The sequence below is a fragment of the Penicillium alfredii genome (genome assembly GCF_028826965.1).
Source record: "Penicillium alfredii strain IBT 34128 chromosome Unknown utg000012l_segment0_segment0, whole genome shotgun sequence".
Lineage (NCBI taxonomy): Eukaryota > Fungi > Ascomycota > Eurotiomycetes > Eurotiales > Aspergillaceae > Penicillium > Penicillium alfredii.
The window spans coordinates 1,127,477-1,144,400 of record NW_026622709.1 but is presented as its reverse complement, the minus strand read 5'-3'; the positions used below and the strand labels follow the sequence as shown (position 1 = coordinate 1,144,400).

Below are 16,924 nucleotides of genomic sequence, written 5' to 3'. Positions count from 1 at the left end.
ACAGCTTCACAACATTAGACACAGCCATGGCTGCAAAAAAGAAAAGAAAAGAAAATTCGATAAACAAACGAGAAAATGAGGGTGGGTGAGGGAGGGGCGAAAAGAAAGAGTGGAATGAAAAAGGTGAAGGACGAAAACGAATTCAAAAATAAGACAGAGTCACGACGTTAGCGCGTATTCTTATGGCCGCCTGTCACTTTACCATCTGACATCTGAAGATACTAGCATACTTTATAGCAAGATGAAATACCTATCAGTGGATGCCTTCCCAGTGGAAATGTCAAAACTACACAGGCTATTCATACTCCCTAGAACAGCATACGACCATACTATCAACAGGCACGACGCTCACATCTTTCTGAGTCTGACCATATAGATTTCTTAAGCTAATAGGACATCTAGAAAGGTTAGCTAAAAAGCTATTTATATCGGTTGGCGTTTGATCATCTCCAGATTCCCGAATCTTGCAAAACCAATTACTTGCTGTACACACTTGATACTATGAAGGTGTTCTCGGAAACGATGATCAGGAATAAAAACAAAATAACACCAGTTCTTGGTCTATCAGCGTGGTGGCTCAATTGTTTTCTGTGCTGATTTTCCTATTTCGGTAAATAGGGCTAGTGTGAGTATTTATGCCTTATATAACAGGCATCAAATATTACATAACCCACCTGATCAACACAACCAATTAACGCGTCCGGTCGCGTGTCTCGCGCGCCCTAGCTTATGCGCGACCTCCCTTTCGCCGGCCTCCCTTTCCCCGCGACAATTGTCATCCGATTGTCATTCTGACGCTCTGTGTCTATATTGGGTGAATGGGCTATTTCCCCTAATATTCGTCTACCATGCCTTCTGCTCGCGATAGGTTGGCGGAGCTGAGGGCCCTCCGCGCCTCGGGGAAGAAGCGTCTCTCGACCTACGAGGTCGAGGATCAGGGCGACATTTACGACGAGGTTGACGATGACGGATACAAGAAGGTTATCCGGAACCGACTCGACCAGGACGACTTTGTCGTCGACGACAACGGGGCTGGATACGCGGACGACGGCCGCGAAGTATGGAACGAACAGACCGTGGAGTACGAGAGCGATGACAGCGACGAATTACCCGCCCGAGGCAAGGCCGCCAAACGAAAACGTGAGGAAGAGCAACAGCGAAAGGAAAAGATAAACAACGGCATCTCCAAATATTTCAATAGCGGTTCCGCTGCAGCCACTGCTCCCAAGCCAAGAGTAAGCAGTTTCCGTTTCTTTTTCGCCTATTGCAACCGAGAGGGTGGCTAACAGTACCAGCCCGTTGCCACTGCCGAAGATGATGCCTTCATGGCCGACCTGCTTGGGGAAGTTGACACCAATGTCGTGTCGAACCATGCTCCCACCCAAAACATCGTCAAGTCGGAGACTCGGCGAAAAGTTCGGGTCTTGTCTCCTCCGTTGTCCGAAAAACGACGCCGGGAAAAGATTCAGACGAAGGATGAGAACAATATCCCCGGCTCGCCCATCAAGGAACAACCCATAATTCCTTCTGACGATCTCGATGACGACCCGCTTCCCATGGCGGATGACGACGATGTGCACATGAGCGACCCCATGCCCTCATCCCCGATCAGCAAAGCAGTCGAGCGAAAAACCACGACGCCGATCAAGACTGAGGTGTCGGACGATGAAGACAATGACTTGATGGACGTTGCGGAAGCTACCGGAGACTCAGACACGAAGACACTAACTGTCAACATGACCGGAAGTCGACCGCCTCCGAAAATTAAGAAAGAGGTTCTCCCGACACCGGCAAGCTCGTCACCGGTCAAGGCTTTGCCAGAAGTCATGGATGCTTCTTGGAACGATGTGAGGAGCAAGCTGAATGTCCTGAGCAGCCCGGCGCCGGAATTGCGCACTTTTGGCAAATTGCGGGCCCAGGATGTTGTTGAAGAAGATGGCAGTCTACGCATGTTCTGGCTGGACTACACCGAAGTCAATGGCAGTCTGTGCTTGTTTGGGAAAGTCAAGAACAAACAGAATGGTTCCTTCACCAGTGCTTTTGTGAAAGTCGACAACGTGTTGCGAAAGCTCTTCTTTCTCCCTCGAGAGTACCGACGCAAGCAAGGGAGAGAAACCGAAGAGGATGTGGAAATGGAGGATGTCTACCAGGAAGTCGACGAGATGATGACCCGCCTGCGGGTTGGAATGCACAAAATCAAGCCGTCCACTCGAAAGTATGCATTCGAGATGCCCGGTGTCCCGAAAGAGGCAGAGTACTTGAAGCTGCTTTACCCTTACGATAAACCTGCTCTGCCTATGGATGTCAAGGGCGAGACCTTCTCGCATGTCTTCGGCACCAACACGTCCCTGTTTGAGCAGTTCGTCCTCTGGAAGAACATAATGGGCCCTTGCTGGCTCAGGATCGACGAAGCCGACTTCTCTGCGGTCAACAATGCATCGTGGTGCAAATTTGAATGTCAGGCCTCCAAGCCTGCGCTTATCAGCCCGGTGCCAGACTCTGAGAACTTGGACACTCCACCTTTGACCCTCATGAGTCTTTCTTTCCGAACCCAGCTGAATGTGAAGGAGAACAAGCAAGAGATTCTGATTGCAAGCGCCCGGGTGTATGAGAACGTCTCTCTCACGGATACAACCCCCCCCGAGAAGCTTCCCTGCAAAACATTTACGGTCATGCGACCCGCTGGTGCATCATACCCAATGCACTTTGAGGCCGAAACCCGGAAGCAGCGGGGAATGTTCATGCTCGAGAAGAGCGAGCAATTCTTGCTCAGCAAATTCTTGGCGCTGTTCGAGAAGATGGACCCCGATGTGATCATGGGTCATCAATTGCAGGATGTTGATCTTAGTATCCTGCTCAACCGGATGCGTGAGAAGAAGACTCCTGGCTGGCACCGCATCGGCCGGCTCAAGCGTGGAGACTGGCCCAAAAACTTCAACAGGGGCAGTGGCTTCTTTGCGGAGAGGCAGTTGATTGCTGGAAGATTGATGTGCGACACCGCGAATGATATGGGCAAGGTAAGTCTCATTGTCAATCTATCAACTGGACAGTGCTGACATTCCATAGTCTCTCATGATGAAATGTCAATCGTGGAGTTTGACCGAGATGTGCCAGCTGTATCTTGGCCAAGGCAACACGAGACAAGACCTCGATGCTGAAGCAGCGTTGAAGACCTGGGCCACGACCAAGGAGGGTCTCATGAATTTCGTCAACCACTGCGATACGGATACATTTTTCATTGCCGCACTCGTGTTGCGCCTACAGATGCTGCCGCTCACCAAGGTCCTGACTAACATCGCTGGTAATTCATGGGCTCGCACACTCAGCGGTACCCGAGCAGAGCGCAACGAGTACATTCTGCTTCATGAGTTCCACCGGAACAAGTACATCTGCCCTGATAAATACTCCTCGCGTTTGCAGAAGGCAGAGGAGAAGATGCAGGAGGTTGATGATGATGAGGCGGGTGACAAGAAAAAGAAGGACAAATACAAGGGTGGTCTGGTTTTCGAGCCCGAAAAAGGCCTTTACGACCGGTTCATTCTGGTCATGGACTTCAACAGTCTGTACCCCAGCATCATCCAGGAGTACAACATCTGCTTCACAACAGTAGATCGAACAGCCTCGGTGAGCATGACTGTAAATCTTCTCACTGTCACTGCAGCGGATCTAACAAATTCATCTAGGCGGAGAATGAGAACGAAGAGAAAGTGCCCGACATCCCATCCTCGGATCAACAACAAGGCATTTTGCCTCGTTTGATTGCCACTTTGGTCGGTCGTCGACGCGAAGTGAAGAAGCTCATGAAAGACAAGCGTGCCACGCCCGATCAACTCGCTCTGTGGGACACCAAGCAGCTGGCCTTCAAGCTGACCGCCAACTCCATGTATGGGTGCCTGGGATACACTCAAAGTCGATTCTACGCTCGGCCCCTCGCCATGCTCACCACCTTCAAGGGGCGTGAGATTTTGAGAAGCACCAAGGATCTGGCAGAAAGCAGTCAGCTGAGAGTCATCTATGGTGATACTGACTCCGTCATGATCAACACCAACATGGATAACCTCAGTGATGCCCTCAAGGTTGGCGACGAGTTCAAGAAATCAGTCAACGAGCGATACCGGCTGCTAGAGATTGATATTGACAATGTCTTCCGTCGGCTTTTGCTACATGCCAAGAAGAAGTATGCTGCTGTCAACCTCACTGAGGTGGATGGCAAATACGTTGAGCAGCTGGAGGTCAAAGGTCTGGATATGAAACGACGTGAATACTGTGCCCTTTCGAAGGAGGTATCGTCTAGGCTTCTCAACGAAGTCTTGTCTGGGGAGGATCAGGAAGTCGTTCTCAACCGGGTCCATGAATACCTGCGTGATCTTGCGGAGAAGATGAAGGAATATGTCATTCCTGCTCAAAAATACGTGATCTACACGGTACGCGAGACTCTAAGATTGATATCACATCTGGTGCTAACTATTTATCCCATAGAAACTGTCTAAACGACCGGATGAGTATCCCAACAAGGAGAGCATGCCACCGGCACAAGTCGCACTTCGTGATATTGCCCGAGGCAAGACCGTTCGGCCAAACGATGTCATCTCGTACATTGTGACAAACGGGGACTCAGAAACATCTTCTTTACCGCCAGCCAAGCGGTCCTACAGTCCACAGGATGTACTCAAGGGGAATATGGGCCTGAAGCCAGACGTCGAGTTCTACCTTCTCAAGCAGATATTTCCTCCCATTGAGCGTCTCTGCGCGCCAATCCCCGGCACCGATGCCGTCCGTCTTGCCGAATGCCTGGGTCTGGATGTCCGCAAGTACCAGATCAACACATCGAGTAACAACCAGCAAAACACGGAGATCTTCCCGCTGGAGTCGCAGATTCCGGACTCGGTTCGATTTGCTGACTCGGCACGCCTGACACTGCGGTGCCGTTCCTGCAAAGAGCAGTCGGTGTTCGAGGGATTGGTGGGTTCGTCGCACATGTGCACACCACACGGGATCGTGTGTCCGAATCAGAGCTGCCAGAAACCCTTTACGGTGCTGACCATCATCGCACAACTGGAAAGTCAAATCCGACAGCAGACTGCCCGGTACTACGAGGGCTGGCTGGTTTGTGATGATTCGGCGTGTGGCAACCGCTCGCGACAAATCAGCGTGTATGGACACCGGTGTCTGGGACCCCGTGGGCGAGCTGAAGGCTGCCTGGGACGGATGTCGTACGAATACTCCGAGAAGCAAATCTACAACCAGCTCCTGTACTTTGCCGGTCTCTGGGACGCGGACAAGGCCAAGGACGCTGCGGCCAAGGAAATCGGAGAGAAGAAGGACAGCGTTTCGGCCCTGGTGGAATTCAACCGCATGCGTTTCGGCACCATCAAGGGGGTGGTCGACGGCTATCTGAAGAAGTGTGGTCGGCAATGGGTCGAGATGGATGGGCTATTCCGCTTCATGTTGCAGTAGAGGTGCACGACTTGTCTGATTTTTTGTAAATATTTACCTTGGGACATCGGACAAACAGTTTTATGATCATGAGATATCGAATTGCGTAATTGTGGGTTTTGAACTTCATCGCGATGCTTTATCTTATCGAAGTCGCGACTGCCGCTCCCCACCTCCGTCATTCTTCACAGCTCCCACTTGGTCCAATTCATCCCCAACCAACAGTTGAGCTCCAGGTGGTCTCTGATCATGTCAGTCAAGCGGGTCCTGGTTATTGCGGGATCTGACAGCTCTGGTGGCGCGTACGTTGATCCCAACCCTGCACCCCGCAATATCCTGCGCCGCCCATTAAAAAAAAAAAAAACTCGGGAATGGTGCCAATTGATCATCCCCATGATGCAATTTCATGATATTCTATTGTTTTGAATAATTGCTAGCTTTAACAGCAGCTAACGTATCTCAGTGGCCTCGAAGCCGATCAAAGAGTGCTTGCAGCCCATGGCTGCTATGCCCTCACTGCCACGACGGGGCTGACGGCACAAAACACCCTGGGCGTGCAAGACATTTTCGTCGTTCCCTCGGAGTTTGTGAGGAAGCAGATCAATGCTGGCCTCGAGGATGTCGGTGCCGATGTCGTGAAACTGGGTCAGTCACGGAAATTTTTATTTTGTCTGGCATGGACATGAACAGTCACTGATGGTTTCACTAGGAATGCTTTCATCTGCCGACACCATCGATGTCATTGCAGAGACATTACAGGCTCATCGAGATCCGCCCATTGTGCTCGACCCGGTATATTGAGTCTGTCTTTCCCTTTCTATGTGCTTCATGCTAATAAGCACTGACAGGTCATGGTGTCGACCAGTGGATCACAACTGCTCCCCGAAAAAGCAGTCAAGGAACTCCGCACAAAACTACTCCCTCTCACCACCATCCTTACCCCCAACATTCCCGAAGCTCAACTCCTCCTAAAAGACTCTGGGGCAGATGTCCCCGAACCAACAAACCGCGACGAACTGATCCAGCTCGCCAAGCGAATCTGTTCACTGGGCCCGAAAGCCGTCCTGCTCAAGGGCGGGCATCTCCCGCTCACCAAAGATCACAAGACGGCCAAGACCCCGGAAGAAGCAACTACGGTTGTCGATATCCTTTTCGACGGAAAGTCTGTCACATTATTCGAGACGGAATACTTGGTTTCCCGCAACACTCACGGCACGGGCTGCTCACTTGCCTCCGCCATTGCGGCAAACCTGGCAATGGGCAAGAACATGACGCGAGCTGTTCGCGGTGCCGTGCGGTTCGTTGAGGCGGGCATCAAGACAAGCGTGGACCTAGGCAAGGGAAGTGGACCAATTAACCATTTCCACTCGATTTACACGATGCCATTTGTACCGTATGTGACATATACATGTGGAATCCAACTGCTGGTGCTGGTACTAATCGAATTACTTCTAGTGGGCGTTTCCTTGAATATATCTTGGATCGTTCGGATGTTCAGCGCGTATGGGAACGGTTCACTTACCATGAGTTTGTCGAGGGCATAGGCCAAGGCACCCTCCCTCTTGAGCGGTTCAAAGAGTATCTCGTTCAAGACTATCTTTACTTGGTGAGGACTTCAATTTTTTTTTAGCCGATGGGGAAAGATTCTTGCTAATTGTATCTCTTTGTGCAGGTCCAATTTGCCCGAAGCAACGCATTAGCGTCGTACAAGGCCAAGAGTATGGATTCAATAGCAGCGGTAGGTAGCTCTTCGCCCCTTCCTCGGAGATGATCAATTCTGACTGTAGCATATTAGTCGGCCCAAATTGTGCTACACATTCAACAAGAAATGGCATTGCATCTCGACTACTGTGCCTCTTTCGGTCTCTCCAAGCAGGAAATGGAAGATCACCCGGAAACCATCGGTATGTGACCTTTTCTTTCTTTTCTTTTGATGCTGTCCTGGGTGCATTTTCTAACTTAGGGGCTTTTACACAGCATGCACTGCGTATAGCCGATACATCCTCGATGTGGGTCAATCCGAAGATTGGCTCGCACTGCAAATGGCCCTGGCACCATGCTTGATCGGCTACGGTGCCATTGCGAGGCGTCTCTACACCGAAGAAGGGACCCTTCGACAAGGAAATCAGTACTGGAAGTGGATTGAAAACTATGTCGCCGAGGACTATACTGAAGCCGTGCGACTGGGGTCTGGTGAGTCAATTAATACTCCATGGGTGGGTCCCTTTGCTGACTCGTTTACAGCATTGTTGGAGGAGCACATGCAACAAGTATCACCAAGCCGCATGGAAGAACTTATCCGAATCTTTATCCGAGCTACAGAGCTAGAGATCAGCTTCTGGGACATGGGACTCGGTGGCAATGGAGCATGAGGGACGGGGAATATAGACCCAGTGAATCAGAAAGTGAATTGAGATGCACTACGATCTCTAGGTGTTCAGCATTATAAATACGTTACTTTCACGTTACTTCTACGTTATGTATACATTCCACCACGGCAACTGGTCAGTAAAACCGACCGAATCACCTAAGGCAGCGCTGAGCCAATAGTCCAGATTAGGTCACATGACTTGGATGGCAAAAAAAAAGTGCCTGCACTAGTCCTAATTGGGTGTCTACCTTTTTTTTTTTTCCTCCCCTGGCGCCTTCTTTTCCCGTTTCCTTTTATCTTCCTTCTCTCACCTCACTTCCTGTCAAGTTCCTTCGTGAACTCGACCCCTTCCGATCTTTTCTTGTCCTTACTTTCACGTTTCTCACGTCTTTTCCCTGTCACCTTCACGTCATCTCCCTTTTCCCCCGAAGAACCCCAAAAGACAAAAACAACAGCCCATCATGTCTTACGGTGGCGGATACTCGCGCGGCGGTGACTCCTACCGGTAAGTTCCTCAAACAAGTGTCTCTGCACGTTTCCTGTGTTACTCTATGCCTATGTGTCAAATCCTGAACTTGTCTGGTAAAGAAAAACACATCTCTGGGCACAAAATGCCTGGGTGGCGTTGGGCAGCGTGCAACATCTCATTATGTATGAATCGAATGGCTGACTGTTGGTTATCTAGCTCTCGTGGTGGAGGCTATGAAAATGGCTACTCGAACGGTGGCACCAACGGCTACGGCGGGGGCTATGGAGGTGGAGGCTACGGTGGTGGCCGTGGAGGCGGTTACGGTGGCGGCGGTGGATTCGGTGGTCAGGGTGGTGACCGCATGTCCAACCTGGGCGCCGGCCTCAAACAACAGGACTGGGGTAAGTTTTGGTCATCATCCGATGCACCGATCGCAGTACTAATCCTTTTCTTCTGAACAGACCTGAACTCCCTCCCCAAGTTCGAGAAGTCCTTCTACAAGGAGCACCCCGATGTCTCTGACCGCTCTGATCGCGATGTCGAAGACTTCCGCAAGAAACTGGAGATGGCTGTGCAGGGTCGTAATGTCCCTCGCCCCGTTGAGACCTTCGATGAGGCTGGCTTCCCCCAGTATGTGCTCTCTGAGGTGAAGTCCCAGGGCTTTGATCGCCCGACTGCAATTCAGTCCCAGGGCTGGCCCATGGCTCTCTCTGGTCGTGATGTCGTTGGTATCGCCGAGACCGGTTCCGGAAAGACCCTTACCTACTGTCTTCCTGCCATCGTCCACATCAACGCCCAGCCCCTCCTTGCCCCGGGTGATGGTCCGATTGTTCTCGTCCTCGCTCCCACTCGTGAGCTGGCTGTGCAGATCCAGGCTGAGATCACCAAGTTTGGCAAGTCTTCCCGGATTCGCAACACTTGTGTCTACGGTGGTGTCCCCAAGGGTCCCCAAATCCGTGACCTGTCCCGTGGTGTGGAGGTCTGCATTGCCACGCCCGGTCGTCTGATCGATATGCTGGAGGCTGGCCGCACTAACCTCCGCCGCGTCACTTACCTCGTCCTGGATGAGGCTGATCGCATGCTGGACATGGGTTTCGAGCCCCAGATCCGCAAGATCATTGGCCAGATTCGTCCGGACCGTCAGACTTGCATGTGGTCGGCCACCTGGCCCAAGGAGGTTCGCCAGCTTGCCTCGGACTTCCTGAACGATTACATCCAGGTCAACATTGGTTCGATGGACTTGTCTGCTAACCACCGTATCACTCAAATTGTTGAGGTTATGTCGGACTTTGAGAAGCGCGACCGCATGATCAAGCACATGGAGAAGATTATGGAGACCCGCTCTAACAAGGTTCTGATCTTCACCGGCACCAAGCGCATTGCCGACGAGATCACTCGTTTCCTCCGTCAGGACGGATGGCCCGCACTTTGTGAGTTTTTCCCCTCTCCCCGTTTTTCCTACTAAAAGCCCTTTGCTAATACACCCTCTAGCCATCCACGGTGACAAGCAACAGCAAGAAAGAGACTGGGTTCTGAACGAGTTCAAGCAGGGCAAGAGCCCCATCATGGTGGCCACTGATGTGGCTTCCCGTGGTATTGGTATGATCAGATTGCAATCCCTCCTCCCCCTTCCATTCCCTTTCCCCACCCTTTGGGGCCCTTGAAAACACTCACCCGTGTTGATATTGTGTGACACAATGACACGGTGCTCAACTCTCTCGAAGCATGTTGGTGTACATGACCCGTCCAGGCGCATCGGGTCAACTCAAATGGTTCTCATGCCAGGAGGACCTTGGACTCACAGTGCAGCGTAGCAGCAGGCGATCTTTGATTTGATTCTCCAATTCCCCTGTCCCCGAGACTTGTAAGGAGAGTTGGAGTTTCACACCTCAACGTTTGTTGTTGACCTGTTAAAAGCTGCATTTCCAAGGTTACTCCAGGACCGCGATTATATCGCCACACCCCATGGACTCGCTTCCCCTGGGATCTTCTTCAAAGAAGCCCATGAAGAGAGCAGTGATGCATCAAGTCCTTCACGACTGAGAAGAGGGCCCTTCATGGCCACTTTGATTTTTTACACTAATGCTCGGTTTGCTAACGAGAACTTGTTTCAAAGATGTTCGCGACATCACTCATGTGCTGAACTATGACTACCCCAGCAACTCGGAGGACTATGTTCACCGCATTGGTCGTACTGGTCGTGCCGGTGCCAAGGGTACTGCCATCACCTTCTTCACCACTGACAGTATGTTCTTCCCCTCGGTCTTTCGCTTGACTTGAGAAATTTCTTTGCTAACCTGTCTTTTTACCATTACAGACTCTAAGCAGGCTCGTGACTTGGTCACCATCCTCACCGAGGCCAAGCAGCAGATCGACCCCCGTCTCGCTGAGATGGTTCGCTACAGCGGTGGCGGCGGTGGTGGTCGCTGGGGCGGTGGTCGTGGCGGCTGGGGTGGCCGTGGCCGTGGCCGCGGCGGCGGTTTCACTGCCTCCAACGCTGCACCCATCGGTAGCAACCGTCGCTGGTAGATACGCCTTGCTGCTGCCCGTGTGCAGTCATTGAGCTTGTATTGTCTTGTCAACCCCCGGTAGACCCTGCTTTTTTTCCCCCTCGGTTCCCTGCGTAACGGTACGGACGGCGTTATTCTCGATGTCATAGACAGTTACATGATTTTTCTTTCTTTTTATCGGTCTGGAGACTCCACCGGGAGTTGTCTATCCACCGGGCCGTTTCTCGCCACAGCCAACGACTCTGCGGTTCTAGAGCTTGGACTTTGATGGCACCAGCCATGTTGATCAGTTGCAAAAGTTATTTGTGCCAGGGCTCACGGGGAGTCCTTCTGGCTTGTTCATGTTAGTACGTTCATAATCAAGATTATTGTTTGAGTCTGGTCTGGTAGATGTGTCAGAGTCTTGAGAGTTATGTTCTTGACGGACTCGGTTCTCGATGTAATCCATTGATATTAAGCTGGTTGATGCCATGTAGAATCCCAGTTGTATTCACGAGTTTATCCTGCATTAGGTTCTCTTACATGGCATTTTGTCTGGTTACCCATCAAGGTACTCCGGTCTCTCTGTCTTTCCTTTTGAAATGTGAGTGCCGAGTAAGAGTAGCGTTGTGTTGGTCACTCTAGATATGTGGTTTTATTGTTTTTGTCAGAACTCGTTCTGTTTCATAATTCTCTGGCTTGCGATCCAGTGAAGTCAGGAATGAAATGAGGTATGACTTGAGTAAATTGTGCAAGTGAGAGTTTAGGCCCGGTTGATGACACCGTCTCTTGCTTCTTTGGTGCTTTTTAGATCATCCGAGGTTCCAGTCTACTTGAACAAGCTTTGATTAGAATGGGTTTAATTCGGCATGGTATGACTTGGCATTCTATGCCATTGTGTTGCTCATGGATTTATCTATATTGTTTTATGTATGATGGACTCTGCAATAAGAATATTTCTATTTCTATAATTCTAGTAGGATGCTCGACTACAACCAAGTCTATCTTCATTGATAAACAGGAAATAGTCTTTCGTCTATTGGTCTATTCCTGTGATTTCATAAATGCACGTTCATCTATCTACGCCAACTTTGTAGAGATAGCGGTCCACGGTTGGATAAAAGATCCCCAAAATTCAATGAAAATTCCGAACGATGAACCACGGTAAAATACCACAGAAAAAAAGAACAGTGCTAAGGTACTGTCAAGTAACTATCGACCCATGGTCAATAGTTCGTGCCGTATATAGCAAACAGAACCTCTAAGCCCTACGGACCATTCCTCACTCGGCCTAAGCGCACAAGTATTTTTGATAAGGGACCTCTAACTCTAAAACAAAGAAAAAAAGTTTAGCGTTACAGTGCGATGGATCGTGCTAAATAAATCGCCGAGAACTTAGTTCGGGACGTAACTCGACTGGGCAAGCGTAGCATGTTGCTTATGAACGGTCCACAAGGGGGGGGGGGGGGAGGCTGTGCGGGATGCTAGGCGTGGTGGGCTGCGTCTAGTGGAAGTTTGGCTCGATTTAAAGACTCGACTACTGTAAAAGAGTGGACTTGACTTAAAAGTGACAGCTGTGGGGGTAGTGTCTGTGCTTGTTGTTTCTTTAGAGTGCTTGCATGCGAGGTATGGGGAACAGCACCCTATATCGAGGTAGTTGTACCAGATAACACTCAGCAAACTAACAGCAGGATTCTTCGAGTCTTACTCTTGTTATCAAAACCTGCATCAACTGCATCATGCCCCATTCAGCGAGCCACAGTCCTCGCGACCGACAATCAGACATGGGGGAGTTATGTTGATCTGCTCAAAAATGGGTTCAGGGTATCAGTCACACCAAAGACAAGCAGACCCCCTAAAATATATATATATATTGAGTCAAGCCCGCCCATCCGTCCCATGTACCCGCCCTGGATATGCAGAGAAGTTCCCCAAGATAGTATCGTGCAGATGATTCCTGCACACTTCGACGTATCTAATTTTACGCCTGTCCCAAATCCCAGTGGATGCACCAGTCCTTGCCATGGCATAACCCCTCCTCTGACACCCGGTCCAGATCCCGAGGGCATGAAAATAATAATAATAATAATAATAATAATACTAATATTAATAACTTGACTCATTACAGGCGTCAAGCCCTCCAATACAATGTACACCGACCCGATGGTCAACAGGAGGCCGCAGCCGCAGGATTGCACTAGCAAGAAACCATCCCCTGTCATGCAATGCACCTGTCTCCTTGTTTTAATTTTCTATTATTTCTGATTATCTTTTCTTTTCCACCCTTTCCCGTCTCGGGTTACGGTCGAGGTCGAGAGGCGCCGTAGAAACTGCATGGAAAATGTAACTCTGGCTGGCTCGACATGGCAGGTTCTTAGGGCTGTGGTTTTTTTTTTTTTTTTTTTTTTTTTTCCCTTACAGAGTATTGTACACAAGGACTTGGAAATCCATGAATATATTGGAAACCATCCATGTAGTCAGAGTGCCTTGGCAGGCTGCCATGAGAGGAGTTGTTTTACCGTGCTGTTTCTTCCCCCTGTCTCGGGATGCGAATCCTTGGAAGAAGCAATCCAGGAATCTACTCTTTTTCCAGGTTCTCCTTTCCCCTATTTTTCTGTCATAATTTTATGATTGCTTTCCAGCATCCCCAGACCGCTAAATATGATATTGACTCTCGAGCCGAGGCTACTCCATCGCTCCGCTTTTCATGAACAGGAAATGAACTGTCTATCATCTGGGGTTTTTGTAGGTTTCTTCATATCCGCGGAGACACCAATACCAGTCCAATACTTCCCCCACCAAAACATCCATAAAGAAAAGAGACTAGACGAGATCTCCCGACGGGAGTTCCGGACGAGACTTGCTGTTTATGTTTTGAATCATGGAGTGGAGTCGCCTGTGTGTATATGTGTACACAGTAGGGCTATTCCAGGTCTTGTATTTTCAAGAAATTCAATTCTGAGCATGGGGCACCGAATTCAATTGGCAAGCGGGATATTTCTTTTTTTTTCTTGCTTTTTTGTCCCTCCTATGAAATTATTAAATAGTAAGCTCGGCAAATGACCGTGGGGCGCACCAGTGCTGAACAGGCCAGTGAGCGTGTTCTGTATATGTGAACGGACCATGATGGGTACGGAGAGGGGGGTTTCTTTTTTCTGGCTCGCCTGGGGGATCATCGGTAATTCCAGTTACGGGTTCCCGTGACGAGAAAGAGAAAGACAGAGAGAGTAAAGCCTTGTTTTGTTTGTCTGATCGTCTGGTGCCAGCGGCATTCACTCTAGTCCAAGCTCTCGAGCTTCGGAGTATACCCGTTCTCCGATGTCTCTAGCGAAGGAGAAGATCTGCCTTTATGTACACCATAACAATTATAAATCACGAAATAAATAACACTCCCCGGAGTAGGATTGTCCGGAATTAAAGAATAAGAAAGCGCTCCACGTGCATGCGATGCCATGCCCAAGTTCAGGGGATGCATCTCTGAGACATCCTGTCAAATACATATCAGCACCAACCGCGAAAAGCGCTTCCTATTTGTACCTCAGTAAATAGTACAGCATGGCCAGCTCTCCCCAATCCAAAAAAATACATATATCGGGAATGTCGCGAGCGGAATTGTCGTGGACAATCGAAATGAAGTCGAGTTGATGCCAAGCTTGTGGGCCTCAAACAGAGGTTGATAACATCCCAGGCTACTCCGGCGGAGCTGTGGGCAATGGGCTGGACATGAAAGCTGGGGATCATTGGAGATGTTGATCGCCGAGGAAATTATTGTTTAGTGTACAGTACTTCTGACTGGTATACATAGGATGTGCCGGATTTGATCTAATGCCCCTGGATATAGTACAGTAGAACTGTGCCTAATAGCTTATACTCTTTTCATATTTATTCCCCTCGAGATTCCATTCTTTCAATCCTCCCCGATATTCCGTATCGCTTGGCCGTCACTTGGCCCTTTCATGGCATTGGACCCACTCGCCGAGCAAGGACATACATACAGTAAGTATACAATAATGTGTCTCCCCCCTTTATCATGATTGAAGTAGTGGATAGACCCTTGGAATTCTCAGAGATATTGAGGTGATAGCATCCTAGTATCCTCTTAGATAGTGAGCTCTAACAAAATCAGCCTGGATACTCACTGTTCTTTTATTCACCGGGGTGAGATTCAGCCCACTCGCCCTGCGCCAATCATCGTGGCATCGGCGAGACACGCTCTTTTCCTAGCTGGGAGTCGTGCATGTTCTGCATTTTTCTCCATTTTTTTGGTCCCTGTTTTCTTCCTATCAAAGTGCCCGGGCTCCACTTTGCGCTCTCATTTTGCATATTCTATTTTATATTTTATATTCCTATTCCCAATATTCAATTATTCAGTTATCATGCGAGGCTGAGAAAGAGAAAGAAACATATTGTACAGTAAGATAATCTCAGGTAATAGTACCCACCATAGATACCGGAGAGCCGCCGATACTCCGCTTTTCTCTTTCCTTTCTTTCTTTCTTTCTTTCTTTTTTTTACTCTTTCTGTTGATTCTCTCGACCTGGCCAATAATTGCTGATTCTCTCAGTATGTACCACGGATATCCCATCAGAGGGAAGAGGCCCCCTTTTCTTTTGTCCTATAATTAACCTGCGTAAATCAGAACCACCCCTCTCTTCTACCTATTCAGGTATCTATACCAGACTCTGGATACTCTGATCCAGGAACCACTTCCTGGCGGGCACATGGTATCACTGCAGGTGGAACCCGAGTCCAAAACAAAAAAAAAAAAAAGAGGGGGGGGGGGGGGTCGCAATTGTTACGAGTATCACAGATGGATCATGGAAGAGGGGGTCAAGATTGAATCATTGAATAATGGATATACTCGCAGATAGCCTCCGATCACGGGGTTTTGTTTCTGGTCCCCACTGCGGTTCCTGGGTATGGCGACCGGGCGTATATAGAAATGCCGCAATAGAGTATATAAGGAGTTGTTAGGTATACTATGTATAGTGTCTGACTGCTCTTAGGTAGTCGTATCTTCTTAACTTAATTTAAGTACATACTATAATAGTGTATTAGTGGTATTTAGCATAGAAAACATCGACATAATCAAAGATAATATCGGCCCCCGAATTCATCAAAGAAGCTATCACCGGCTTCAGCCGCCTCTCGGCTTTACTCGCAGGAAAGACCTTGGGGCTAAATTACCATGTCTCCACTCCCCTGTCCAATTGGCCCCTGATTGTATTCCTACATCTTTTTTTCTCCTGATTCCCCCCCCCCCTACAGTACACTTCCGTTCTCCCCCCTAATCCCCTTTCAGCGCTCGTTTCCATGGCCCCGTTGAGGTTCCTCGGGCACGCCATTGCCTAGTGCCCCCTCTTGGCCCGGTTGGGTCTTAGGTTCCTTTTTTTTCTTTTCTTACCCCCTGGACCCAACCCCCCTCTTTGACCGGTACTCTCATGCGATCTTGGTTGGTACCCACGGGCGATAGTACGCTAGGTTCACTGTCGTGCACCCGAGTTGCGGGTAGACTATCGCTCCAAAGGGCAAGCTAAATTGAAGTATATCCTGCTCTACACTAGGGACGTCTACTTAGTTAATTGTACAGTATACAATTATGATAGTATGATAGCAATGCAATCTCTCTCTCTCTCTCCACCGTTTCCCCTCTTTTTCTCCTATTTCTTGTTTCTTGGAATCGAAAAAAGGAGAAAGGAGCAGAATAAAAAAAAGGGGGGATTATTATTTATTATTTATTATTTTTAGTATTATTTCCCCCCAATCTTTTATTATATGTGTATTTCTGATTGCCACCTTACATTGATTGGATCCGCTTTTTCTTTTTTTTTGTATTTTTGCTGGTTCTTTTGCGAGAATTGTGGAAAGCTTAGCCGGTAACGAAAAGCAGTTACATTGAGGGGAAAGGGGCCAACCCAGAGAAACCGGAGTATTGCGAGGAATAGGGAATGGTCCGAGTCGAAGAATCAAAGAAATTACTGGTATTACAGCGATTCTCCTGTCCAATGTCCATATCCCCATATCCATTATATCCCCTATATCTGCGAATATGCCCCAGTAATTATACTAGGTAGTACCTTATACTATCTACTAAGTATACCAAGTATACTCCGTGTCTCAAGTGCAAAGAGACAAATCAGAAACTTAAATAAATCAGTT

General features: G+C 49.0%; 3 protein-coding genes across 3 annotated transcripts; all 3 read left to right on the top strand.

The window, feature by feature from the left end:
• Window positions 1-848: 848 nt before the first annotated feature.
• Window positions 849-5,457, top strand: NUU61_009962 (DNA-directed DNA polymerase alpha catalytic subunit POL1; the record flags this gene model as incomplete). Its single annotated transcript, XM_056660487.1, has 5 exons — window positions 849-1,235; window positions 1,296-3,017; window positions 3,067-3,624; window positions 3,684-4,424; window positions 4,480-5,457. The coding sequence occupies 5 exons, from the start codon at window positions 849-851 to the stop codon at window positions 5,455-5,457; spliced, it is 4,386 nt and encodes a 1,461-aa protein (XP_056506985.1).
• Window positions 5,458-5,685: 228 nt separating this feature from the next.
• Window positions 5,686-7,808, top strand: NUU61_009961 (uncharacterized protein; the record flags this gene model as incomplete). The annotated part of the gene is made up of 9 exons (XM_056660486.1): window positions 5,686-5,738; window positions 5,900-6,081; window positions 6,146-6,228; window positions 6,285-6,829; window positions 6,892-7,042; window positions 7,109-7,174; window positions 7,232-7,340; window positions 7,414-7,629; window positions 7,681-7,808. 9 exons carry the CDS (start codon window positions 5,686-5,688, stop codon window positions 7,806-7,808), a joined length of 1,533 nt encoding a protein of 510 aa, XP_056506984.1.
• A 460-nt stretch (window positions 7,809-8,268) lies between these two features.
• On the top strand, window positions 8,269-10,805 carry NUU61_009960 (DEAD-box ATP-dependent RNA helicase DBP2; the record flags this gene model as incomplete). The annotated part of the gene is made up of 7 exons (XM_056660485.1): window positions 8,269-8,312; window positions 8,493-8,677; window positions 8,738-9,706; window positions 9,768-9,875; window positions 10,027-10,086; window positions 10,393-10,521; window positions 10,594-10,805. The coding sequence occupies 7 exons, from the start codon at window positions 8,269-8,271 to the stop codon at window positions 10,803-10,805; spliced, it is 1,707 nt and encodes a 568-aa protein (XP_056506983.1).
• Between the last annotated feature and the right edge of the window lie 6,119 nt (window positions 10,806-16,924).